The sequence below is a fragment of the Telmatherina bonti genome, assembly GCF_933228915.1.
Source record: "Telmatherina bonti genome assembly, chromosome: 7".
Classification (NCBI taxonomy): Eukaryota; Metazoa; Chordata; class Actinopteri; order Atheriniformes; family Telmatherinidae; genus Telmatherina; species Telmatherina bonti.
Window position 1 is genome coordinate 26,199,584 of NC_136625.1, and position 27,415 is coordinate 26,226,998.

The 27,415-nt window shown below is 38.4% G+C and overlaps 3 protein-coding genes across 3 annotated transcripts; 1 reads left to right on the forward strand and 2 right to left on the reverse strand.

Annotated features, from left to right (window-relative positions):
- Positions 1–30: 30 nt before the first annotated feature.
- On the reverse strand, positions 31–1,243 carry LOC306758506 (uncharacterized protein; the record flags this gene model as incomplete). Its single annotated transcript, XM_079243833.1, has 3 exons — positions 31–741; positions 841–989; positions 1,237–1,243. The coding sequence occupies 3 exons, from the start codon at positions 1,241–1,243 to the stop codon at positions 31–33; spliced, it is 867 nt and encodes a 288-aa protein (XP_079099959.1).
- A 3,698-nt stretch (positions 1,244–4,941) lies between these two features.
- Positions 4,942–15,661, forward strand: pcyt1aa (phosphate cytidylyltransferase 1A, choline a). The gene is made up of 9 exons (XM_079243590.1): positions 4,942–5,231; positions 7,255–7,368; positions 7,616–7,712; positions 7,948–8,064; positions 8,250–8,401; positions 8,592–8,670; positions 11,365–11,507; positions 11,772–11,960; positions 13,322–15,661. The coding sequence occupies exons 2-9, from the start codon at positions 7,255–7,257 to the stop codon at positions 13,559–13,561; spliced, it is 1,131 nt and encodes a 376-aa protein (XP_079099716.1). The 5' UTR covers positions 4,942–5,231; the 3' UTR covers positions 13,562–15,661.
- Positions 15,662–15,968: 307 nt separating this feature from the next.
- Positions 15,969–27,111, reverse strand: LOC306758247 (AP-2 complex subunit mu-A). Its single transcript, XM_079243498.1, has 11 exons — positions 26,980–27,111; positions 25,469–25,590; positions 21,481–21,746; positions 20,738–20,820; positions 19,972–20,107; positions 19,310–19,454; positions 18,366–18,485; positions 18,044–18,179; positions 17,835–17,932; positions 17,490–17,601; positions 15,969–17,041 (listed from the first exon to the last, which is right to left on the reverse strand). Exons 2-11 carry the CDS (start codon positions 25,540–25,542, stop codon positions 16,907–16,909), a joined length of 1,305 nt encoding a protein of 434 aa, XP_079099624.1. The 5' UTR covers positions 25,543–25,590; positions 26,980–27,111; the 3' UTR covers positions 15,969–16,906.
- Positions 27,112–27,415: the final 304 nt, after the last annotated feature.

Here is a 27,415-nt window from a genome sequence, read left to right on the forward strand (position 1 = left end):
GATGGCTATCACATTTCGAGCATCTGTTATTCATTCTGGATCAGGATCTGGTACAGCATAACGAAAGGGGTCATATAGGTCACGTGTGAAATCATAAGGGTCATAATGCAGGTAGGGGGTTTTCTGGGTGGCTGGAGCTACAGGTGCACTCTCCTCTGGTTTTGTCTCCTCTTCCACTGTTTTTTCTTCATCAACTTTTGTTTCTTCTTCTTTCACCACCTTCTCTTCAGCAGGCTCTGCTGGTGCCAATGATTCCTGGACAACGCGGGGAGGGTGGTCGATGAGGCAGTCTGGATCCCAGTACGGGTCACAGTCATACTCCATGCCTTTGGCTGTGGCAGGAGGAGGGGCAGGTGGGTCAGACTTTTCAGGAGCAGGAGTGGCTGGGGCTGGTGGGGGTGGGGCAGCAACTTTGATCTCTTCCTCTGTTTTGGGTCGGCAAGTGGGGTTGAGTCTTGGGTCACACAATACAGGCACAGCCCCTGTTGGCATGTAGACAATCTGAGGTTTACACAGTGGATCTTTGGGATTGCACAGGTAGATCCTCTGAGCATTCTCCAAAGGGTCTGGTGTCGGTGCAGGGGTGGTGGGGGGTGGAGGAGGTTGGGTTGTCATAGTGGGTGCTGCAGTGCTAGTCAGAACACCCATGACGTTTTGGTAACTGGAGGCGTCAGGGCCATAAGTTAACTCCAAGTGGCGCATCTGCTGATACAACATCCTGATCCTGTCGATCTCATAGAGCTGATGAAAAAACCCAAAGACACATTGAAGCAGGAACTAAATATTTAAGATGATTGTCATACAATATGCATAATCAGACCTTTAATATCCTCAACTTACTCCTTCAATATGTCCAATGCTGTTGTAGAAGCGGTAGTAGGACTGAAAATCAGGGTTGCCTCTGTACCATCTTGGGTCAATATTCCTTTTAGGCCGAGAATTAGTCAAGAAATCATGTGCCTGAGCCGAACCAATGCTGACTGGATATCCTGTGGAAGAACATGAAATCAAAATTTTAGTTTTGCATTTCAACTATGGCTATTTTTTTTACTAAATGAGAGTAGAAATATAATGACAGATCTGACACGTGTTAGGAAATTTAGACATGACTGATCAAAATATGAACATTTCACATTTGACTTTTCCATTATTTTAGTTAAAGAAATATAAATGCAGCTTTAATAATTGTACAGAGCACAGGGAATTGCTAGACTTAACACGTAACTTTCAAAATACTTTCCATTTGATTAAGGTATTTATTCTATTCTATAACTTGGTCAAATTTTGGTATTTAAATACCTTTCAAGCTCTTTACTTTCATCAGAGACGTTGCATCGAGCAAGCCTAGAGGGAGGAAAGTGGTATGTTAAAAAGAAGAAGAACAACACTAATACTATTCCATAAAGCATTATACAACAGCTTCTGTCAGAATATCAGTCTCAAGCTCTTAAAAAAATTATATTTGTAATCACATAGCACGATTTAAAAAAACAGGTCAGTTGCTTTCATGTGGTTAATAGCACAGAGTGGCAATACATCACCTGCCTTTTGATTAAGGGCAGGCGATGTATTCAAAGTCATCCATAAATTTTGCTTAGACAAACCTGGCATTAATAATAAACAGCACAGCATCCATAACAGGGAGACCTGGGAAATCATCCTTGACATCTGCAAATATAAAACACACACATTTATATAAATATTTATATATATATATATATATATATATATATATATATATATATATATATATATATATATATATATATATATATATATATATATATATACATATATATATATATATATATATACATATAGCACATTTTGTCCTAAATTTCTGATATTTTTCATGAACTACATAATAGCTCCCTGAAAGCTCAAAACCAAGTAGACAGAAATATTTGCAACTGAGATTTGTTTACATTACAAAGTATCTAAAGTGCATTTTTAATTTCCTGTGATTTTTATTCTGTTATATTACATCGTTATATATGTTTCCCAATATTCTTTTTTTTCCCCCTTTTTATCAGAAAAAAGAAGATTGCCTATCCCCCTAACAATCTCTTTTTTCAATTCTGTTTTTATATCTTGATTTATAGAGAAAGGTTGTGTTTACCTGCTGTTGTATTTCTGCAGTTCCAGTCTCATCTGATCTGAAGTTCAAGATAACTGTCCATAAATACTGCTGTGAATACAGGGTGCATTTTTATTGGCCAGTGTACTGCAGGTTGGTTCAACTCCGCCCCTTCTCTATTTTCTGTTAAGATTTGTGCTGAGAGCTCATTAGTTCACTGAGCATAAAGTAGCAATAAAACACCAACTTCAAACAAAATGTGACACCCCATAAAGTCACAAGATACTGTCCAGAGAGAGACCCACTGGGTGCACAGGGAGTCCAGTTTCCTTGGTTGTTGCTGTGAGTATTCACATTACTGACTGAAGCAATCACTTGAGGAAGTGTTTCTTATAAATGATAACATTCTTTTTTATAAATATTTTATTGCCGGCTAAGTATATATCAGTTGTTGAGGACTGAATAAGCAAAACAAAGTGACATATGTTGTAATCCTAAGTCTTGACAAAACATGCCTGACAGGTAACAATTAACCTAAAGCCTCAAAACAGCTGGGTATATCCTTTTAACTCTAGAGGGTAAAAAAAAAAGAAGAAAAAAGTTCAACTATTCCTTAAGTACCTAAGAAATATGCAGAAATTACGGCCTAGCTTGTCCAAGCAGCAACTCAGGCTAACACAACTTGGGTAAATTTGTTTGAAAACCTAACAATTGTAGAAAAATGTTGTTCACAACATGTTCAGAATTTGGATAAACCATGTACTCTCTCCTCTCTGTCACAACTGGAGAGAAAAATATTATCTGGCCATCAATGTTTGTTTAAAGAGTCCGAAGCGCTTCCTCTGTTGCTACACAACAGATCACATTAAACTGTGATCAAATGACAAGTGATCCAAAGTGAAGTTGGATTTAAGTACACATTTCTACAACTTTACATGGTATGTAAAGTTGATAAATTCTAAAGCCCAATGACAGAAAAGCTTGAAGAGCACTGCGCTTGTTGTTTTCTTTGGCTTTGCTTTGATTCAGAGGAATGATGTTTGCATCACTGCAGCCTTTGTGTCATTTTTCTTTCTGATAACATTTCATGGCTGTCAACCTCCCAAGTGTTTGTCATTTCAGCACTGGAACAAATTCTCAAACCAGGAGGTAAAGCTGCGATCAAAGAGCACTAGCAGGAGACAGGGAGTCTGAGGGGTCCTACCAGGTGGCTAATGGTGAACATCATACTGTAATTGCTCTTTGCACACAGCAAAAATGGAGGGGTAAAGCTACCTTTTACTTGTAAATCATATACATTTATTTCAACTGATCACTGAGAGAAAAAAGTCTCACAGAATAAATCAGTGTGCTTTAAACAAGGTGTAAGGTAAAGTGAAACAAACAGAAAAAAAGGCATGTAAAACACATGGAATCCCCTCAGAAAAATTACTTTTTTTTTTCATACTACAGATATGTTTAAGAACAAAAGTTGTACTACTCTATAATTTTAAATAACAAAACAAAAAGTCCTCATAAATGTTTACTGACATACTTTATAGATTTATAAAATATACTAGAAGTTATTTAGATGTTAAAGCCCATAATTCTGATGTTAGATTTACCATGTGTAGAGATATCTTAAAAAATGTAATATAAAATGGTTTATTTTATCTCAGTGTATTAGAATGTAAAAAGCAAGGAGCTGTTATTTTAATGTACAACAGCTTTCATCGCTTAACTGTACCTCTGCCTTTAAAGCATCAATTATCATAACATGTGCCTTTTTGATCTTGAAGTGAATTTACTCCTTGCCCTGGAGCTCTCTGCAGGACGTTAGAGGGTCAACTAAAGAGAGACGTTTTCAGCTGTGAGCACCTCATTCTAAAACAGCAGCGTTTCTCTGCTCCTCTTCATTACTATTATTTCATTTTTTTTCTATCAAATAATAATAATAATAATAATAATGATAAAAATTTAAATGTAGTTGCCAAACTCAAACTGTGTACAACTTAACAGAACCTGACCACAAATAAGTAACTACCACAGTCTACATAACGTTATAATATTAACTACATTTTACCATCTTTATGACTAAATAAAGTTTGTGACCTTGTGTATTTGTTCATATTAGAACATTTAGATTAGAATGACTTGCACATTTAGGGCTTTAAAGCTGGCTCATTTGTTCAGTCATTAGGAAGGGTCATATCGATGTAAAATGAAAAATATCTGGACATTGACATGTCTTATTTGGGATATCCAGAGTCAACACTTTAAATGTGAAATTAATGTTTTTTAAATGTATGCATTCAACTAGTGCTTAAACATAAACATTTGAAATTCTTTGGGACACAGAGTTATATTATGCTGATGTATTCTAGTTTTCAGTCCAAAGTTAAATCTGCTATAGAAAAACCGATGGAGCAGATGATGTATGACCCACGAAAGCATACAATAAAAAGGGTTTAACTGGATTGGTTACTGGGTATACCCACTTTAAGAAAAGAAAAAAAAACATTTAAACATGCCTCTCTTGGTACATAAAACTTGTATTTACCAGAGCTTATCAAATTGAAAAATTGAAACAAAGAGCGAGAAGGGGGATTTTAAAGAAGAAATTGCAAAGAAATAAAGAAAAAACTCAAGAGTAGTTATGAAAATATAAAAGAGTGTGTGTGTGTGTGTGTGTGTGTGTGTGTGTGTGTGGAGGGGAGGAGGGGGGGGGGGGGGGAGAAGCACAAATAAAAGCGATTTTTCTGTAGTTTATTCAGTAGATGGCAGCAAGCAGAGCCCTGCTGAAGTGGCGCCGTTCGACAGTTACGTCATTGCCTGGGATTTACCCGGATGTGGCAGTTTTGTAGTTCCTGTATCGGTGACCTGTCACCGTTGTAGTACGAGCTGTCACAGCTAAACTGTTTGTGCCGGCTTTCTCTCCTCGAACTTAGTAAGTTTTGGGACTTCAGGTGTATAGGATTGTTACACTCTTAGTATTGTGGGTAATGGTAGATAACCTTTGTGCTAACAGCTAAAGTTAGCACACTGCCATCAAACTTGACAGCTAGCTAGCATTTCTCGGTAGCAACCAGTTTTCTGTCACTTAGCCAGCTAGCCTGCTGGCAGTAGGAGGGTTGCAAGCCGCCCACCGCCTTTCAGCAGCGTTCAGGACAAAGAGGTAAGTAAACAGAAACTTTAATCAGTTGTGAATGTTTTATATACAAACCACACGGCTTGAGGCGTTAGTAGATTGTTTTACAGGATGTTTTTCTTAAATCGCTAAGTAAGCCAGGGTTGAGCTGCTCAACCAGTGTCACCAGTTCAATTACTCCGTCAGCTGCTCCCTTCATGTTAGTTGCAATGCACTGTAAGCTAATACACGAATGAAATTTTGACCTAATGTTGTCCGTGTTGTTGTCGTCTGAGGGTGTGGTTAATAGGTGAGAAACATCCACACATCGTGGCAACATTTTGGGACATTTTGTGAAACCTGAAGCTTGTGGCTCTCCGGGTGGCCGACTTCCCGGACGCCAATATAATCGCAATAAAAGATGGGTTCTTGTATTTTAAGAACAACAGTGAAGTTTGCTATAATATGGCAGTAATTATTTGTCAAATGTGAAACTGAAGTTACTTAGTTATTGTCTTTTTAAACGTATTTCGTTGTGGGGTTTTTTTCCAATCCTGAGAAATTAATTAGTATGAATAAATAATCGATAAATTACCACAAAACAATAAGTTGTAGCAGATCTAAATACTGAACTTAGTGTAACTGAATTATATAAAGTAATCCTTTCATCCTGGGTGTTTGGTAAGCATGGCCATAGCAAATGAGATTAAAGAGTGGCCATTGTTGGTCTGAGTAGTCCAACATCTGGTCAAATAAGATTTGAGGCTTTCCTTTTGTTACTTCTTATTATAGCAGCCAGTTTCAGCAATGCTGACATGTGCTGTTCATGTAAATCTTCTCTGACATTGTGAACCCTGGTGTCAGTGGTCAGCTGCTGCCAAGAGAGAGAAAAGGGGGAGTGTGGGGTTCTTGCTTGAGCAAATGCCCAGCGTTGGATCAGGTCACTGTCACCACCAGGAACGTGTACCGCCACGTCCTTCACTCATTGTACTGAGTCACACTTCCAAAAGCGATAGAGCTGCATGTACAGATAAATGTTGTTACAATCTTATTAGCTTTCTGACTTGAAATGGCTTCATTTTTAGAGATGTGGTGGAATGTGAGGAATGGGACTGAGCGTCAACCAATACCACAGGAAACCTTGTAATAGGATGCCATTGCTTGTTTATTTAGCTTTGTGGTGTTATTTATAAAGGCAAAGTGTGTGTGTGTGTGAATGGGATTAAAGCAGTTATGGATTAATTCAATTTAACACTCCCATGTTTACATGCTTTTTTAGTTTACTAGTTTACAGAAAATGACTTTGCAACTTTTTCAACAGCATTGAAACAGTGACTTTTGGATTGGAGCGCTTTGTTCTAACTTCTTAAAATAATTCAGTTTTGCCTAAATGTGTTTCTATGGTTAGAAGTCTTGCTATGGTTCAACAATTTTACTGGACTACCTTACTGGACGCTTGCTGATGTAACAGGATTGTTTTTATTACATTATCATCTACCACTCATGTACAGTATGGCTACAAAAGTAAAGTGCATTAAGACTGGTCTGAAATAAGTGTTTTCTGAATATACAGTTATTATTGTAGCCTGTAATGTTAAACATCATTCACATCTCAAGAGTTGTAGATCTGGAATAGTGTGTAACACCAATAGATTCATGGAAGTTTTGTCCCGTCCATGGGTAGTATGATCAACTGGTTAATAAAACAAGCAATCTAATATCCTCAGAGCTATCATGTTTTTGGTACTTTTTAATATTGAAAAGTAATTTAGAGATGCCTGGTGGGAATAAAGACAAAAAAATGAAATGTCTAAGTAGTAACAAGTAGAGATCTGTTACTCGGTCAAAGTTGACGAAGCATATGCCACCTCCCTTAACCTCACCAGCTGTTTAAATTTACAGCCAGTTGAGTGGCTAAAGTTATGTAACAGAGCTGTGTATGGAACATGGGTAGATGACGCTGTAAAGCTGAATGTCTGCGTCTGTGTGCCTGTTTTGTAATCTATCACAAGGACACAGCAAACCAGTGAAGTATGACGTGTTTTAGTTGTTGACTTTGCGTTTCCCTCAGATGGAGGCTCAAAGCTCCGGTGAGTTGCTCCCTACTAGGAAGAGAAGAAGAGATGGTTCCAATGGGGAGACTGAGGAGGGAGAAAGACTGGGGAAAATCCCAAGATGCACCGTGGTGAGTCAGAAATCAATGGGCAACACTTTTGTTCAGAAATTTCTGCAGATGTCTGTAGATCTTGTTATATTTTCTATTCTGAACCTCTTCTCAAAAGTCTAAGATGTCAAGTCAACGACTACTCTGTTTTCATCTTTTGATTTTTGTAAACTTGTATATGATGCCACTGTTTTAGCTGGAAGGCGATCGGATCCACTGTGGTGTAGCAGTAATATCTTCTCATTCTTCTGCGTTTGCATCTTTTTAGGGATTGAAGCATCCAGCACCTTTTGCAGATGAGCTTGTGCCAGATGGTAAACCGTATGAGAGAGTCAGCATGGAAGAAGCAAAGAGGGGAACACCTCGTGAGTCAGAAGTTTCTTTCTGATGCCTCCTGACTGAGTTTTTCCATACTCCCCTGCCTTAAAAACTTTTATTCTATTTTTAATTTTTTTTTTTTCCCATTTTATGTACATGTAGCTTTTATTTCTGTCTTATATGAATACTTATGTATGGATAACAAGTAGATTCTCTTGATAGGGAACATATATGATCATCTCAGTCATCTCTGCGTGTTTCGTCTTGTTGCTCTTCGTTTAGCTGGCAGACCGGTGCGAGTTTACGCAGATGGCATCTTCGATGTTTTCCACTCAGGTCACGCTAGAGCCCTGATGCAGGCAAAATGCCTCTTTCCAAACACACATCTCATTGTTGGAGGTGAGTGTGACAGTCTGTCAGACAGACACTGTTGTTAAACATTGGAAGTACGTCCTCATCCTTGGTCACTGTAGTTCTTGTTGGGTAATGAAAATATCAGTGAGTGCTTTTTCTGTGTAGATCATCTCTTTTCAAGGACTGAACTTTTTAAATCCTTTCTGCAAATATTTTTTTGCCATTGACAGTGTGCAGTGATGATCTAACCCACAAATATAAGGGCTTCACAGTGATGAATGAAGATGAGCGATACGATGCTATAAGACATTGCCGTTATGTGGACGAAGTGGTGCGAAATGCTCCCTGGACGTTAACGCCAGAATTCCTTGCTAAACATCGCGTGAGTGGATGCCATTTCATCTCATATTGGGGAACAAATATTTGTTAAATCTTTTAAGAAGGACCCTTAAAAATGAGCTGGGGATGTATCATGGCTTATAAATGTGTGTGTTTATTTTTGTTTTTGAACAAGTTGTAAATATGAATCTACTGAATCTCTCTGTTGATGCGTGTCGTAATGACCCCTCCAGATTGACTTTGTGGCTCATGACGACATCCCATACTCATCTGCAGGCAGTGACGACGTGTACAGGCACATTAAGGAAGCCGGTGAGTACAAAAATAACTTGGAGTGGTCACGTCATGCAGAAAAATGTGGTACGAAGGTAAGTATTTATTGCTGCTTCTTGTGAGTTGATAGTTAAGTCCAGATATCATTTGACACTGACTCAGCTGCTTACTAGAATGGAATAAACCTAAAACTTTATGTTCGACATGGGCTTTCACTGGAGACCTGCTTGTGATTTTAGTTACTTGCAATCAAACTAGCTAAAGGCTGACTTGTTGTTTTTTGTTTATTTTGAACAGTAATTAGATTATAACTCAAACAAGAATATAAAACGACGAGCAAGCAATTCAAGAGGTTATACATGTGACGCAAAAAAACTATAATATATATATATATATATATATATATATATATATATATATATATATATACACACACACACACACACGTGTATGTATATGTATATATATATATATATATATATATATATATATATATATAAAAATTAATAAATAAATCTACAAGGGAACAATCTTTATGTTTGAAAAGTAGTAGTAAGAAGTGTAAAACTTATTAAATCCTACCCCTTTTTCTAATTGTCAATGTTGCACATCATATAATCACACTAACTACACAGCATAAATCCACATGTAAAAAAAAAAAAAAAAAACAGAATTACAGCTTCATACATCAGACCATGCATATTAGCCGAGCCCCCATTATAGGGCACACAAGATCTTACTAACACATAATCACCCCAGACTACATTATTCATGATCATGCAATCCAAAACATAACAACGAACAGTTCTCCATTATATTCTTACGATTAACAATCATCTGTGCCTAAATACTACAACATAATATGCCAACCACATTGATATGCTACCTGCAAATGCATATTAAGCCTACTCATTCCCATACCTTTTGAATATACTATGTTTATAGTTTTTCTGAAATAGGATGATGTTAGGACATTGTTTAATCTTCACATTCAGTCCATTCCAACGTCTCACTCCATTAATTGTTAAACTAAATCCTTTTTTAGTTGTTCGATATTGCCTTATTTTAAATTCTGACCTGTCTCTGAAATTGAATCCCACACTTCTTTTTAGAAACATTGATTGCAGGTGGCAAGGCAGTAAGTTTTTCTTGACTTTATATAAAAATACTACTGTCCTAAAATCTATAATATCATGTAATTTCAAAATTCTAGACTTAATGAAAAGTGGGTTTGTACATTCAAGGTAATCTGCTTTATGGATTACTCGAATTGCTCTTTTTTGCAGTTTAAATTGTGGCTCCAGTGAACTTTTATAAGTGTTACCCCAAACTTCTATACAGTAAGTTAAATATGGTGAGACCATCAAAAAGAACAGTATGTGGAGTGCTTTGTGGTTTATACAATGACTTTAGCCATTATTGATATGCTTCTTGACAGTTTGTTGCAAATGTATTTAATATAAGACTTCCAGCTAAGTTTGTCATCAATTATTACCCCTAAAAATTTTATTTTAATTTAAATTATTTTAATCATTTTACTTCAGATCAAGAGTTTGATTTATCTGCTTCGGTCAACTGTATATAAATCAAATCAAATTTTATTTGTAAAGTACTTTTCATACAAAAAGAAGCACAACGGGCTCTCCATAAAAACACACAACTAACAACACATAACCGTCATAATCTCTCTCACATTCACTCATACATGGACATAAAAGGCACTCAACCCTTCATCTTTCTGTCTCTCCAACTAAAACATCTGGCTTGACTGCTGTGAGGAAACAATAACAATAATACCAGCCCACCAGAGAGGCCACGACCGCTAGAGACCACCCAGATCAGAACAGGCAGAGATCCTGCACCTGATCCTGGTGTGGGACCTCCCACCACCCAGACAAGGGTGATCCCCATGGCAACGACGCTGCAGACTGAGCAGTCATAGCCCTGGAGCACTGGACTTAAAAACGTTAAACCATAAGAACAAATAAACACAAGAAGAATAAAATATGAATAAAGTTTATGAAACAATGTACTCGAGTAAAACAATGCAATAAAAACTGTTCCTCAAAAGTTGATGGTATTTAAAACAAGAAAAGTATATAACTAACTAAAAAATGAATCCATCAAAATGATAAAATGAAAAAACAAAGTTATAAATATATAAAGAACAAAGAAAGAAAACAAGCAATAAAAATGCCACCCTGAACGAAAGTTTCTTTCCGCCAAGCCTCGCATACAAAACAACAAAAACGGTCATGCAACATGATAATAAAACTTTACAGAAATACCTTACAAGCTGTTCAACAGTCGAGGGTCGTAGTGGTGGAATCATAAGTTTTGGTTCTGGCATTAGGAATAATTAAAAGGCCGGCACCAGAGGACTTCAGGATCCGCGAGAACTCATATTTTAAAAGGATGTCAGATAAATAAGGGCCCAAGACCATGAAAAACTGTAGTTAAATGATGCTTTTATTTTATATTACTCTTTCCAAGTTAATTAAGATGAAAGAATTATTTCATTCACGAGAATATAAAACTGTACATTTATTTACATTACATACCAATCGTGTTTTGAAGTAAAATTCTGCACAGCATCCTGGTGTTGGAAGCTGGCTTGTCAGAACTTCTTGTTTCAGTTGATTTTTATTTTTATTGTCAGAATCAGCCATTTGTATTCTGATCTTGAAACACAGCAACAGAAATATTTTTCCTCATGACCCTCTCTGCTCCTAGGTATGTTTGCTCCCACCCAACGAACGGAGGGCATTTCCACCTCTGACATCATCACTCGAATTGTCCGAGACTATGATGTGTATGTGAGACGCAACCTGCAGAGGGGATACACAGCTAAAGAACTCAACGTCAGCTTCATCAACGTATGACACTTTGGTTTGGTTTATATGTTTTAAGCTCTCCGACTACTGCAGAGTCCACCACATCGTGTTGGGATTTCTCCCTACTGCCAGTTACCTCTTCTGTTCATGACAGCTAAACTTAGAACTGGAAATGAATCTACGTTTAGCTGTTAATATTTCTGTGGCTCTGCAAGCATGAGAGCTGACACTGTAAAGACAAGGTGGTTCCACAACTTTTGTGTTTATATTTGCAACCTGTCTTCTCTGCTGTCCTGAACGTCTCAGGAGAAGAAGTACCACCTGCAGGAACGCGTAGATAAGGTGAAGAGGAAGGTGCGTGATGTGGAGGAAAAGAGCAAAGAGTTTGTCCAGAAGGTGGAAGAGAAGAGCATCGACCTCATCCAGAAATGGGAAGAGAAATCCAGGGAGTTCATCGGCAACTTCCTGCAGATGTTTGGCCCCGAAGGAGCTCTGGTGAGGATGCCGCTTCTTTATGGTCTTTCATGACTTAACAATCAAGAAGATGAATTGTGAATGCAAACTTATTTAAAATGGTAATGATAAGGGAGACACATTTCTGTGGGGAGGTGAAAAGATGTTTCTAGGACTGTCAGGTGACTCCAGTTTATTTAACTTTGTAATAATTTCCAAATGAAGTATTACAAATGCAGATATAATCAAAAGAAATGTACATTTTTTGTACTTGTTGAGCATTTCTTTTCTTAAAAGTAACATTGTAGGTGATGTAATTTGTAGGTTGTGTAGTTTTTTGAGAAGTATCCAGACAGATGTGGTTTAGATGTTTGGCTCTGTATTACACAAAAGTGTTAGATAAATGTTTAGTGTGTGAGAATCCGCTCTAAAGATGTGGTTGAGCTGGTAGCATCGACTAACAGCTGCAGTTAACAAATCAAATCAAAATTTTATTTTTGTAGCACTTTTTGTACAGGTCGCACAAAGTGCTTTTCACAAAAAAAAAAAAAAAACAACAACAACAAATTTTGACAGTAAAAAAAAAACTAAGCAATCACACACTCTAGTTTATTACAGAACAATTTAGGAAACATACACACAATCATATTTTTTCTTCATCACACACTAAGCACAAATGGAGCCCACCCCCCGCTCTGTTATAAACAGACAATCTGTAGCACAGTATGTCTATAAATTACCAAAGTGGACAGGTATGTGTGTTGGCACTGGTGAACCAGGTGAGGAAACAATATTTTAAGGGATCTTACAGACCCAACCATATCAAAAGTCATCCCCATTCCAAATAAGTGCACCTATTTATGTACTCTCAATGCTCAAGCTGATAAAACCTTGTTTCTTATGTCAGAGTGCTTCTTCAAACACAGAAGCATTTTACATTTATTGATTATATGCTGACCAGTAAACCGGAATCTATGAATTAACTTAAAGCATCTATCATGATAAGTCTTCCGAGAGCAGCGGTGGTTTTTACAATACAGTTTGGATGGTTGATGGTATCTGATGTTAAGAGCTGACGAGCGACATTGTAGGCATGAAAAATTAAATCATAAAAAAAAGCCTTTAAAACATGCATGTTTTTCTTTTAGTACTTTACCAGCAGCAGAGGAGTTTTTGTATTTTTACAAGTCTAGCAGAGTTTTCAGGATTATGAAAGGAAAGTTATAAAAGTCAGAAGATGGTACTGTCAGACATCTTTTTGCAGTTTAACTTGAAGCTGTTTATGACTTTACAGGACTTTTTGATTCTTAGACCAAGTCCCGTTCATGCTTGGCCTTCAGTTTAGCTGCTTTACTAACCATCTGATATTCCAGATGATCTCATTTCTGCCTCTACCCTCACAGAAACACATGCTGAAGGAAGGAAAAGGCCGCATGCTGCAGGCCATCAGCCCCAGGCAAAGCCCAGGCAGCAGCCCCACCCGAGAGGAGCGCTCGCCCTCCCCCACTTTCCGGCTCCCCTTCTTCTCCAAGACTTCTCCTCCCCCCTCCCCCCCACCTCACCACAGTGGAGCCCGTGGATACCTCATCAGTGAGGATGATGATGATGATGAAGACGACGACGACGATGATGATGATAACTAAACCAACAGTTTAGACTGTGCACCGTCGGGTCTTGCAGCAGTTCGATAGAGCTGTTGAGTTGTGTGGTTTTCCATCGGGCTCTTGCTTTAAGTTTTATTTCTTTCATGGTTTTGTTTTTAGCCATTCAGTGTCACACACGTTCATTGTAAACAAACAAAAAAAAAAAAAAGCCCGGCTCTTCACAGCTGTCGCTTTTAACAGCCATTTTTCATCCTTGTTTAGTTTTCTATGTAATGGTCAGTCACTCTTACCACCGAGTTCTGTCAAACTTAGCTTCACATGAAATCTGTCACTTTTTTTGTGCGTCTTTAGTCACTCACTGTCACTGGACTATCTCCAGGTGTTATACTCAGTACACTGTTCCACCTCTGATGGAAGGTGCAGTAGGAGTTCCTGTCTGTTATGGCTTTAGTAGGATGGCTTTCAGGTTTTATGTCACCTGTTGCAGAAGAAGCTTTAGTTTTCATGTGAGACAGGCCAGCTGTGAGACGGAGTATCACCAGATAAAGTTGTCTGAGCCGATAAGAAAATCCTTAAGGGATCTGAAAACACGTCAGGACAGTTTATATTCTGTTCTTGGTTACATGGAACGAACCTTTTGTAAAAAAAAAAAAAAAATAAGAGGAAATCCCAAGATCACATGGGATCAGAGCAGAAAGTGAGGGTAGAAACGTCAACACAAGCCTTTTTCACCTCGTTTGTCTGCCTGCCGTGTACGTGCATGCAGTGTTTTGTGTGTGCCAGCTCTTTGAGTCTGCATGTTTGAAATGTTCTCTGCCAACATTTTCCACCTGTTGGCAGGTCTGGGTTCAGCTTTTACTTGTAGAGAGTAATAAATTTTCTTTTTAAAATTTTTATTGTCAGATAACGAGCACCGGTCTTTGAAAGACTAGTTTTACACTAGACGCCTTTCAGTGGCGTGAGAGAGCGGATGACACCTTTTAAATGTTTATGTAGAAATGCCTATTTTTGTAGTTTTTCATCTCAGTGCTTTTTCAGTCTGAGCAGAGAATCAACCCAAGCAAGGTTGGACTTGCCTGTTTTTGTTTTCTGTTGATGTTATGCCGATCTGGACCTGTGCAAAAGTCACTTGCTTTATATGAGACGTGATGATGAAAGTGAAGATTTTCATACATCTTAAAAAAAAAAAAAAAAAAAAAAAAAAAAAAAACTCTAAAGATCCTACTTACAAGAATATGTTCAGCTGGAGTCATCAGCAGAAATTAGGTTTCTTTATGGAGGCAAGCCTTCAACAAAGAAAGCCATGTGATACCGCCCAAGTGGGTGTCACATGGCAAAATGGGCACTGCAATAAAAAAATGTAAGATAGGACCTCAACAGCAACTGACTCTTAAAATGTTGATGGGTTTTTTAGATGCGTTTTATTGGACTGGACGGTACTGTGTCACATCGGACTATAGAGGACCCTAAGATATCCTCATTCATTTCAGCTACCTCCTTCCCTAAACTTATAGTTTCCAATTTGAGCACAAAGAATTTGGATTATATTTCCTTCCTGAACAGAGGTGCTGTTACAGATATGAAAAAGGGGACTATAAAATACTTCCAATTTCCAGCCTCTGTTAGGGTCCTACATCTCCAATAAGAAAGCATGTATCTCTTCATTGCTGCAAGTAAAACCTGAAACATTAAAGGTGATGCAATACCATCAGATGACAAATATAAATGTTAACAGATGTCAGACTGATCTGTTCTGGGCTTGGTTTCCCAAAAAGCTTTTTTTTTTGGTGTGGAGCAACAATGTCTGCCTCTGTTTTAGTGGTTGTAAGCTGGGCAAATCAGATTTTAATGTTGGGAAATATCTCAGAAGTACAGAACCAGTAGGAATTTCTATGGAAATCCAGCCTAGATTTTGGTGCTAAGCTACTTTCGGGAAGCCTTGCCTTGATTCTCGTGGAATCTTTCCTTTAAATCAATGTAAACTTGTCAGTGCGAGCATGCTCATGTGAAGACTGCTACTACCAAGAGGCGAGCAAATGTAAATGTTTTTAATAGTTGTTTTGTGTCTTTCGTTTGGGGTTATATTTTGTCTTGCATCTTGGATGTAGAAGAGCAAAATAGAAGATTAAAACATGTTGGCCAACACATCAGTTGTCTTTATTTTTCTGGATTTACTGTGAATCAATGATTGTAATCCTTCAGATAATTCAATAAGAATTTGCAACTTCATGAAATTGTTTTCCTTAAAACAAAATGTAATTCTAAATGTTCAAAGGAATAGGAGTGAAAACTGGACCAACTAGAGACATGACAGCCGTTAACCTAAACTCCACTGTTCCCACACACCTTCCTGTTTCAGACAATAGCAAGGAAACTCTGACACAAAAAGGTATTGAACCAAAACAGCTGAATGAAGAACTAAATAAACAGAGTAGATGGGGGGGGGTTTGGTTACATAGATTTTATTGGACAGAACGGTCACCAGGGCTACAAACATTAAGAAGCAGACTGCAGTGAAGCAAACACCAGGGGGAGACCTCACCTCACTGCAAACACTCCAGGGACTGATCTTTGCATCAAAAATAGTGTGACAAAGTTAACTTTTAGTGCTTATAAAACATTTTAGAGGAGGTGGGGGGTATGAGTATGAGATCCTCATCAGGATGATGGACAAACCTCTAAAACAACCAGGCATTTAATTACTATTGAATGAAAAACAGAAAAAAAAAAGTTTAAAGTACAAAAACAGCTTGCACAGTCATTTCTCTTTTTCCAACCGCCCAAAGAGGCTCGGTACGTCGGGAATGATTTCAGCTTCTTTTCCTGTCGAGTGACATAGTACACAAGATCCAAACAGCTAATTTATTCAGAGGGGACACTACAGGGATGGAAGCTGCGTACAGGAACTATCAGGATTTATCATTAATCACGACAGCAATTAAACACCTTACAAAGGATAACTTCGCATGTGGGACTTCTAAAGAAGAGAGTAAATAGTGGAACAATAACATTGAAAACTACTGGGAATCCGTTTAAGCCTCCAGCCCTCTCCCCCTGAGCCTCTGCATCACTTGTCTTTTTCTTTCGGACACCAATTGGTTTACAATTGTACTCATCACTACTAGATATATACGATACAATGGTTCACATTTTGCATATGTCTGTGCATTATACCATATTTACTTCTTTTTTTTTAAAACTTTTTTTGAACGATGTAAATTCAATCTCCAACACCTAGTTAAGAAGGGGACAATGAAGGAGGAAGATAAAGTCGTAAGGACTGAGGGGAGAAGACAAAGTCAAAAGAGGAAAGAAGGAAAAAGAAATTCTCAACAGGGTTGATGGGAGGGAAGTGGTCAATTTGCTGCCTGGCGGGATTCAACTTCAGCAGCGAGTTTCGTAGATGCCAGAGCGGCCGATGTACCGCACCCATTTGATGACATCATGGTCACTGTAGTTGAGCTTGGACTCAAACACCTTCAAATAGCGCACCTTCAGGCCAGACGGGGCGAAAGGAACCTGTGAGAGACGAAAGGGATGAAAGTTGGGACGAGTCGGGACAAGTAGGCCACACAGGCTGATGGCTCTTGGTGTGCATTATGAACAGGAAGCACTTGTGTGTATGTCGAATGATTGCAGGTTGTGATTTGCATGACGGCTAGTGGGATCTCATTTAATCCGGTGTTTGTTTGGTTACCAACTCCGCATTCTGTTGGGCTATGAATTTAACACGATGTCTCACATGAGCCAGCCTGGGCAGGAAATATGATGTAATTACCTAATTGCACTGTGACTTAACTGCACTATTTAAAAATGTCACAATAAAAGTCATTTTAAAACTAATTCATATTTTTAAAAAAAACAGAAAAATAATTTAATTTTTAAAAAACTGACATTTATCTAAAAGGCCAATGTTAAACAATATATGTGAGAGATACAAAGTCATGGAGAAAGAAACAATTCTAACCTCAAAATTCATAGAGATGGGAGGCCTGGCCCATTTCTTCTTATCATTGGTGGGCAGCAGCTCAATCTCAGCACTGATCTGAGATTCCTTCATCCCAGCCATACGTTTGATCCTGCAAAACGATGCTTTGTTACATTGTGGTTTCACTCAAAAGAAAAACTATGTTTACAAGGAAAAAATATCGCCTCACAGAAATAAATAAAAGTAACAAAGAAGTCATAACATGAGGTTAAACAAACAAAGGTCAAAGAGAACGTTATTAATCATTAGCTGGACTGAAAACATGAGGACCGATTTGTTTTTAAGTTTTATTTTTAGTTCATGAAATATGCAAACGCTACTTACTTCCAGACAATGGCATTCTCACTAGCCTTGTATTTGGCTTTTCCCTTCATGCAAATCACCTGCACGCCACTGGTGTTGAGGGGTGTTGGGATTCGCACCTGAAGAGCAAAAATGCAAAATATGCTTCATGTGAACCTAAAACACACAACAGCTGGTAGATTATAACTGTTGGCAGCAGTGTATGCATCATCCTGACAAGTAGAGCTGACCTCAATCTTCTGAGCCAGCAGCGAGGGCTTGAAGTTGGACTTGATGACTACTTTAACCTCTAACTTAGTGCGGCCCACCTCCCTGACCAGAGGAATAACTCGGAACGGCAGGATTATGTCCTTCGTGGTGCGATATCTGCATGGGCGAGGAGAGCACATCTTACAAAAATCTGATCTTTTCTGAAAGCAACATTTAGTTTCTATCAAAGCATTTTAGCATCAAACATGACCTGTTGCTATTGAACATGATCTGTTAAACATGATCTTCCCGACTTCAGAACTTCATAAAGAACGTTCAAACTTAACAAAAACATCTACTGACCTCATGAGCTCATACTCTCCATCAGGAGGGATGAAGCTGATGCTCCGCTCAGAGTCAAACTTACTGAGACGCACGCATTGATGGAAAGTGCAGTCATCGATGGCTATGGACTGCTTCCCACTGGCATGAGAGAAAACCCATCACACACACAGATACACACAGGAGTCAACTAGTTTATTACTGATCATGTATGTAAGAGTACATCACTGCAATGCACAATCTCACAGATAAAACTACTACTCTCCCTGAATGTCTAGAAATGATTAGACACAATGTATGAGTACACACAGAGACACAGCTGCTAGTAACAATACAAGTGAATCTGGTTAATGTCGCTAATCTCAATTAAACATGACACGGTTTATGTTAGGGTAAGTAGGTGAAAGTAGGTGCGAACTGGGGAAAAGACAAAAAACAAACAAAAAAAACCAATACCAAAATAGGAAAAACAACCACCAGGCAGTTCACTAAACAGGCAGGTTTTGGGTATACTGGGAGTGTGAGGAACAACAGTGGATGAGATGTTCATTCGTTTGAGGAGTCTGACAAGACAGTGGAATGTATGTGTGTGCATTGATGTGACAGAGGGTGAGGACACTTGTCAGTACAGTACCTTCCTCCCCCTAATTCACTGAAGTACAGCACATAGAAAAGAGAGGGAAAAGAAAGGAAAGATGCATCCAAAGGAAAGCAAAATGAAAAAGAAACTGTAAAGCCTTTCTTGTTGCGAACAACAAAGACAACACTTAAAACAACAGAGCAACAAGGCAAATGGACAGCAGCCTCTTAAATCTCAATGAACTTCATGGTCAGAGTTTAAGAGACAACAACTGAATACAGAATCTGAAATGCAATTCTGCAAACTGATTTCATTTTCAGTTGTTAACATGTTGATCTTTATCCCTCCTTTTTTTTATTTTTAAATTAAATTTTGCAGTACTTACCTCTTCCCTGCATCATCGGATGCTCCTCCCTTGCCCTGCTTGTCGATGACAATCTTGTCGTTCATGCCAAATTTGCACTCGGGCATTCCGCTCAGGTAGCTCTTCATCACAACTCGGCCCGACACGTGGGCACTCAGGACCTGGCCTGGATGGGAAAGGCAAAAATGTTGAGAATTTCTAAGTTAACAACAGGAAATGAAAAGAAACTTTCTAAACTCATTGGAGGATTCAAATTCAGCAGCTTTCAGCTCTTTCCAGTTCACATCTTTAAACATTTCAATAACAGTAAAGATTATGAGAATAATCGCAGGAATCTGTTGCACATATTGCTGTAAAATTACAGCCTGCAGCCGAATATTTTCTAAGTAATCTTTCAAAACATGAAGACGATTTTTAGTGATTCCTAATTTTTGCTGCAACTTTAAGTCAGAATTTGAATAACGGGGCTTTTCTGACATCAATTGTTCCTCAATAGCAAATTATGTGACAATATGAAACAGAAGCACAAAATAGTCATTTGAACATGTACGATTTAACCAAAAAAACTAAAATCGCACATGAATTAACTCGTCCATTTGTGGATGAAATGGATACTTGCCATTGATTGTCCTGAATAATGAACTAGAAATTATTTATGTCAGAGTGAAGCCATATAAACACACCTTGTGGAGACATGAGAAGATTGACACTTTCCAGTACATCCAGGAAGAGTTCATTGCGGCGATATTTGATGCCCTCACGACGCCAGCCGATCTGCCCTGTCACCTGGCTGGTGATCTGAGACTGCTCCTCTTTTGTCTGAATGACAAGGAAACTGTATTACTACCAACAAAAGGAAAAGGCTGGCAGAACAGCAGCACAAAGAGCCATGGCGAGGAGGTCATTAACACTACAGAAAAGGTGAGGAAAAAATAAAAACACGACCCCATTCCAGGTCTAGTAAAATCCATTTCATACAGCAGAATTGCTGCAGGTCATTACCTGATGCTGAGGTGTGCAGATATAGCAGGTGAGGGGAAGAAAGACATGAAGAAAAAAGAAAATAAGTTTAATTTGCCAGGATAACTGTACAGCAAGTATATTTTACATAAAGCAGTAAGAAGTCAGAGATTTTAGTGTCTAAGCTGCGTCATGACACTGAGTAGCTTTTGTGTTCCTCAACATAATTTAAGTCGAGACGCTTCATAATGCTGTGCTCTGAGTTTTATACTGTATTCATATGAAGAGTAAACAGTAAACATCTGTGTTAAATCACACTGTCTAAATGAAAAATATAGACCTTACTCGTGTGTAAGGCTTCAATATTCAACAAAACGACGAACAGAATTAATTACAATTCATTACTAGGCTGCTACTGTAGTCTGTACTGAGGCAGAAAACTGTAGCTTTACAGCAACATATCTCTTTGTACATATATATTCTGCGTACCTGTCCTTTAATGCCCTGCTGGGTGATGAAGGTTTTCAGGGCCCCAGTCTCTGAGTTCTGGGGGTAGCCAAAGTCCAGGATCTCTATATAAACAAGGAAAAAGATCACAGCTGATAAGAGATACGATGAGTAAACGAGAAAAATAGGACATACCATAGTTAAAACTAACCAGTGCCGACCAGCAGGCTTTGCATTCACTCAGTTTTCACTTGGAAACAATTTAAATGCAAGGTAACGTCACCACTTTTCTACTACCTAGAATCACATTCATATACAGATGAGAAACTAAGACCATGTACACATGTAGCCAGGCTTTTGTAAAACCGGATATCTTCCCCCCCCTCCGACCAGTAAAAAGAAAAAAAAAAATCCTATCCAATCAGAAGAGCTTTCCGTCTCATGACATCACTTCCACAAAACATGCTTGGAAGGTGATATGGTTAGATGGCGGAAAATAATTGTCCTTAATCTCGACTTTGCCTTTGGTAGTGTATGTGGAGCGGTACTGATGGCAGTGTAAAGAACAAACACAAAGCACCTGGACAACGGATAACACTAACACAGTTTTAAAGACGTCCATGCTGTTGAAAACAAAGGTTGTACATGTGACGTCATGGTATTGTTTGCCGCAGACTTGTGAGACACCCAGCTACGTGTGGACAAAGGCTAAATGTAACGTGCATTTAGACAGTCTACCAGACCTTTTTCTGACTAATTCTATTGATTCGATCATCATTTCCTACCGTCCAGCAGCTCGTAGATGAGCACAAAGTTGTTCTTGATGTTTTCCTCGCTGATCTTGCCAAAGTAAGCTGTCATGACGTCACACATTTTGTAAAGGAACTCAAACACCATGGCAGCATTGACATTCTGCTTGGTGACGGCTGCCAACCAGATGTTGGAGCGCTTGACATGAAAAAAGCTGGTGCGAGCAATGTTGGTCACCGGGGATCGAACCTGCTGCCGGGCGTGGATCACATTCACACGGAACGCGTCCACAGCATTACGCCTAGAGATGGAAGGACAAGCAGACAGAAAGACATCCTTAGCACAAGTAAAGAGACTTTGGCATTTTTGTGCAACACTTAATCTTGGTGGCATCGAGTGTAAATACCGTTGCAAATTATTAGCCTGGTATCCAAACACAATGGATTTGACACAAGAGCCTCAGATCTCACAATCAGGTTTAATTGCGCAAACACCAAAACATCTTTTAATCTGATAAAAGCACACAGTATGAGCTGGTGCATTGAAGTGTGTCATTTTGTGTCAGCTGTGATAATAACCAGGAAAAAGGCTGAAACATCAGAGAAAAACCATCATAATTACCTTGACTTAATGGGAACATCACACATTTAAACTACTGACCATGTACCAGGCAGATTTTTTTTTTTTTTTTTTTTTTTAACTTAGAAATATTTTTTACTTTTTTCCCCCCCCCAACCACTATGAGAAAAAAACACCCTGATTCACATGGATTTATTACTAACAAGGCTTGGTGTTGGGGATATAGCGTGTCCTCACAGGAAAACAATCCTTCAGCTAAATGTCTGAGAACCTTTTTATGTCTACAAAATACAGGGAATCAACTTACAATTAGTGTTGTTTAAAAAGCCCAAACTGTGCATAATCTCTGTAACAACTGTAACTAAATTGATTCTTCCTACTTAACAGTACTGTGAGTAACAGCTGAACAAGGAACAGTCTCTGTGATTGACATTAAGTACACTGGAACACACAATGTCTGCAAACAACTGTGGAAATCGTTGTGTTTATTCATAAACTCTGATTAAAAAAAGTCAGTCAGTCTACAAGTCTCCATTTCTACTGTCTTTGTCATTAGATAATGATAAATAGCAAATAACAAAAAACATTATTTGATAGAAATGTATAAAACAGCATTTTACCTTGACAATAAAATTACAATGAAAACATTTTGCCCCCCAGTCTCAATTCCACCACACGCTGCTTAATCCAAGGTCCAATAAAACCCCATTTAAAAGGTCTGAACCTCTAAATCTCTGAGAAGTGAGAAAAAAAAACAACTGTTGGAAGAACTAAATAAAGCGTCATATCCATGCTCATGCTTGGGCGTCTGCAGAGCTGATTATGAGCAACAATTTACTGACAGGATTGTGATGGTCACTAAGATCTTTGGTTTCAATTAACTTGCTGCTGCATTTCAGTATACGGTTGTCTGACTACTGCCGTAACGTCAAAGACGGGTGTTTCATGCTTCATTAGAAATTCCACTGAGGAACAAATGGACATGCAGTTTAGGGTTTGTGGGGTCACTGATTGGTGGCCATGAAAGGGAGGGGTCATGCTTTAGAGGCTGCAGCAGCTCTTACCTATTCCTACATGGGCCAAGATGAACAGATGGAGAGAAATGGTGATACACAGAATAGAAAGAAGAAAAGGATGAGGTAAAACGAGGAGAGACAAAAATGTACAAGAGACATTTTCGTGCAACATGTGGACAGAATGAGCAACATGGTGCTTTATTATGCCGATTTTTTGTTTTATATGCAGGAAGAGGAGCAGTAGCATAAAACTACTCTTTTCCTTCCACCTTCAAATGCAATTAGATAGGAAAGTTTATATTATTATTGCATCACTTCAATACTAAATCAGTTTTTCAAAATGTATAATTTATAGCCAAAACTTAACATGTGTTAAACAGCACTCAACGTCATCAAACTGCAGCCTTGAGAGCAACATATTGTGTCTGGTACGGTCTATTATTGTCTACACTAAAACCATTCACCATAAACAAATAAATGCAGCCATCAGAAATAAAGATTAAAAAAATTAATCTGACTTTTTTCAAATATGAAAGGCCACATAAATAGTGGCATAATTTCCAAATATAATGCTTCCTTCTTCTATCCACCTGGTTTCTCTCCATAATATGGACTGCCCTTTGTGAGGAGGCAAAAACGGCTCCTGTTTGTTTTATGACCAAACAGGGAAAAGAGCAGTTATCAAAAATAAAGGCATTTCTTAAAAAAACTCTGCCAGAAATATTATGAGTGAAAGGAACAGTTCCAAACAAAACTCTCTGAATGACATCAAATGCATCGAATTTCAACTTTTAATTTGCGTGTATTGTGCCTCAGATCACACAGATCAACCGTGCAGAACACACACTTCTCTGCTGAAATTGTTCTTGATATCAATGAGAGCAAGAAATTAAATACATAAATTAGTATCATTTTTTGAGTAACCAACATGCTAAACGCTATGGAAGACTGTTCCTGTCCTAGTTCCCTCGCTGCATTAATCTTATAAAAGAGAATGAACTCTGTCAGTTTTGGCAAACGTCTTAATCTAACATCAGTATAGTTACTGAATATGTGTCACTGTGTGCTTTACTTATTTATTTTTCCTTGGCCTTAAAAGATTACTTATAGTCCACTTCAATCAGCAAAGGAAAACAAAGTTGAAGGAAAGGACTTTAATGCAACCCACAATTGTGTAAGTAAACAGGGAAATGGGTAACTAATAAATTATTTTAGCATTTAAATTTCTTACTAAAAATATATATTCAGCAAATTAGTTCAATTATTAGACTTTACATATGTACCTTACCGATGCCTGTATGTGGAATTTGGGCAATATGACATGAAACACACTAAATGCAACATTAATGACAAGTAAAAAACAAAAAAAAACAAAAAAAAAAAAACACTCATGATGAAATTAGTACCCAAATATAAACCGCATTTTGGGAAGGTTAAGATTACGTCTATTGTTAACATGTAAGCGCAGGGTATTGCTTAATACTTTAATTGTGCTGTGTCCTGAAGAATCTGTCATCAGACACATTGTTATCCAATGATTTAGTCTGTCTTATTTGCATGCAAGTGGTGCACCTGGAGCCTTGTAATTATCTTGTTTTTAATACTTTATTTTGTTGCATGCACATTTAGTTAGCTGTTGAATTCCTGAGCGCAATTAAGCATTTTTATGTGCCTCAAAAACACACAGCATATTATTATAATGCAAAGTCTGTCTGTTTTGTTTAAAGATGACTTGATACACTTGATGAAAATAAAAACAGGGTTTATAAACTTGTGCAAATAGTCCTGCAGCAGCTTTCTTTTAAAGTAAAATCTTACTGCAGTTAATAGCTATTGTATAAGAAAATGGCTAAAGAGTGCCAGGGAAATTGAACGCCTTGGGAACTAATGTCAGCACCAGTCTGCCATATGGTAATAATAACTTGCTCCTTGCAGGCATAGTCAGCTATGAGTTCAATTTGGAATGACTTTCCACAAAGTTGCACTTAATCTTATAAGTTGCAGATGTGGTTTGATAAGCACAAGTGAACTAAATCATTACCGCAGACAAAATGGAGAAAAGAGGGAAAGATGGCATAATTTTCCCTGATGACATGAAGCTGTATCATCACTAAGTCCCTTAAATTTTGTGTCTGAAAATAATTTATTCAAAAAATTCCTGGAACGATAAATAAATCTAATCATATGGTTAAAATCGTGTTATATGGTATTACAAACAAAGCTGTAAATGTAATCCTGGCTTAACTTTGTTTCTTCTCCTTTTTCAATAACACCACAAACATGAATTTAACTATGTGGAGAGACTTAATCCTCTCATCGACGATCAACCCCAACAAGTCCAGTCACACATGATCCAGATCTTCACAATGAACTGAAGTTTTCCAGAAATTTTGTGACCTTGTAGCGGATTTGCTCCTATGAAACATACCCTATGTCATCTCGGTAGACGCGGGAGATGAGGACCTCCCCCTTGTGGTTGTAGATGAAGAGTCCTCCAATCATCGTGGTTGCCTCTCAATCCCAACTTGCCATGGTGAAACCTAACACCTCCTGAGAAGAGACAGAAATTAAGGGAGGAAACAGGAAGGAAAAGGGGATGATAGAGAAGTGAAAGCAGTTGACATGAGGGAGCCACCAACAGCACAGAGAAGCAATTGTCCCTCACATCCGCTTGTTCTCTCTCTCTCCCAGGCATACATTACCACTACTGCCAGCTCAATATATCCTGCAGCTGCATCTCTCTCTCTCTCTCTCTAACACGCATATCTACACACACACACACACACACACACCAATATAAGCAGAGAAAACTATTATCACTCTCACCACAGGTCATCCCTCCTTTTAAACTAAGATTAACAGCAGATTAGCAGTCACCCGAGGAAGACAGGATGCCTTCAGGTAGTCAGCTCAAAATATGTTACTCTGCATTACCTGCCAGATGCTCCCTGTATCTAACAACAAGAATTAAATTTTTTTTTTAAAACAAACAAACAAAAAAAAAAACTTTAACTCTAGAACAAGTCATTCACACAATCTTAAATTTTCTCTGCTGCTGGATAATTAATGTGAATTTGATTGAGAACAATATGTCACAGGAAGCTGCCCTAGTTTTAACATGAATCTTCTGGGAAACGGGTGATGAAGGACATGTCTGAAATTCCTCGAAGAGAGGATCCAGACACTTCAAATACCCGCGCTCAGAAATACACCCCGCTATAAAACAAGTGCCAAGATCACTCAGATGATTCCTCGTTAAGACATGCAGAGTCGTGACCGAATTAACCAAGCATCAGACCTGAATGGGTTTAATCGCCCTTTTATTGGCGAAGTCAAGATGTCTGCTCACTCAGGCCATTTCCGAAGGTTCATACATTTTTTATATTTTCCCCAAATGTTCCTCGACGAGGGGGAATCAGGTTTTCTCCATCTGAATAGTTTTGGACCAGATTAAATGGAAATGCACTGATGAAGGCTTGACCTTCAGTAAGATCAGAGTGATGGAGAATACACGGAGTGAGCGGCTGCTAGCTAATTTAGCTTCATGCAGCGGGCTAGCTGGCTATGTCAGCGAAGCGTTGAGTTTTAAATGGACTTCCGGTGACAAGAAAATCGCCCCATCACACCAGATTTTCCTGCAATATTATCTTTTAACGGCAGCATATATTAAGACGAGCGTGAACTAGTACATAGGCTTTACATGACAACTTTAACGCTACAGAAAATTGCTAAACAAAAACGGTAAGTGCTTGAAGAATAAAAGAAATCGCTTCCTGTTCGCTGTCATACTGCTGCTGGCTTGACGTTAGCTAACAGACTATCAGCTAACGTTAGCATTGCTCGCGAATGAAAAGCACTCACCGGCTTTTTCTGCCGCTACCTTTCGCATCTAACAACTAGTTCAGCAAAGCATGCGTTTTTCACCTTTATTTAACTTACCCTGGTTCTCTTACGAACGTCACCAGCCCTCTACTCCCGCTTAGCCTTGAATATTTAGGTATATTCCCAGCAAACCCCCTGCTCACACACCCGCTAATTCCGCTGGTCCTGATAGCTGTCAGCTGACCCGCCGTCCTTACGCACGACCGGGACTGTGACAGGAAAAGGCGCGGCTAAAACCATGTATAAACCGCACCCAGGGTTTTCTATGATAAGATAGGCTATTGACACGTTTTATTTTACGCCAGCTCAACAATGGCTATGTTCTTAGAGATTATGGATATCAGAGCAGTGAGCTTTAAAATGGTGCGGGATTGTGCTAGCGCATATCCAACTTGGATTAAAATTCACGAATTGCAATTCCTCTTTTGCACCACAGAGGGAAATGCTGGCCGGTATTATCACAGTTGTAAACTTATGTTTCTTCTAACGGTTC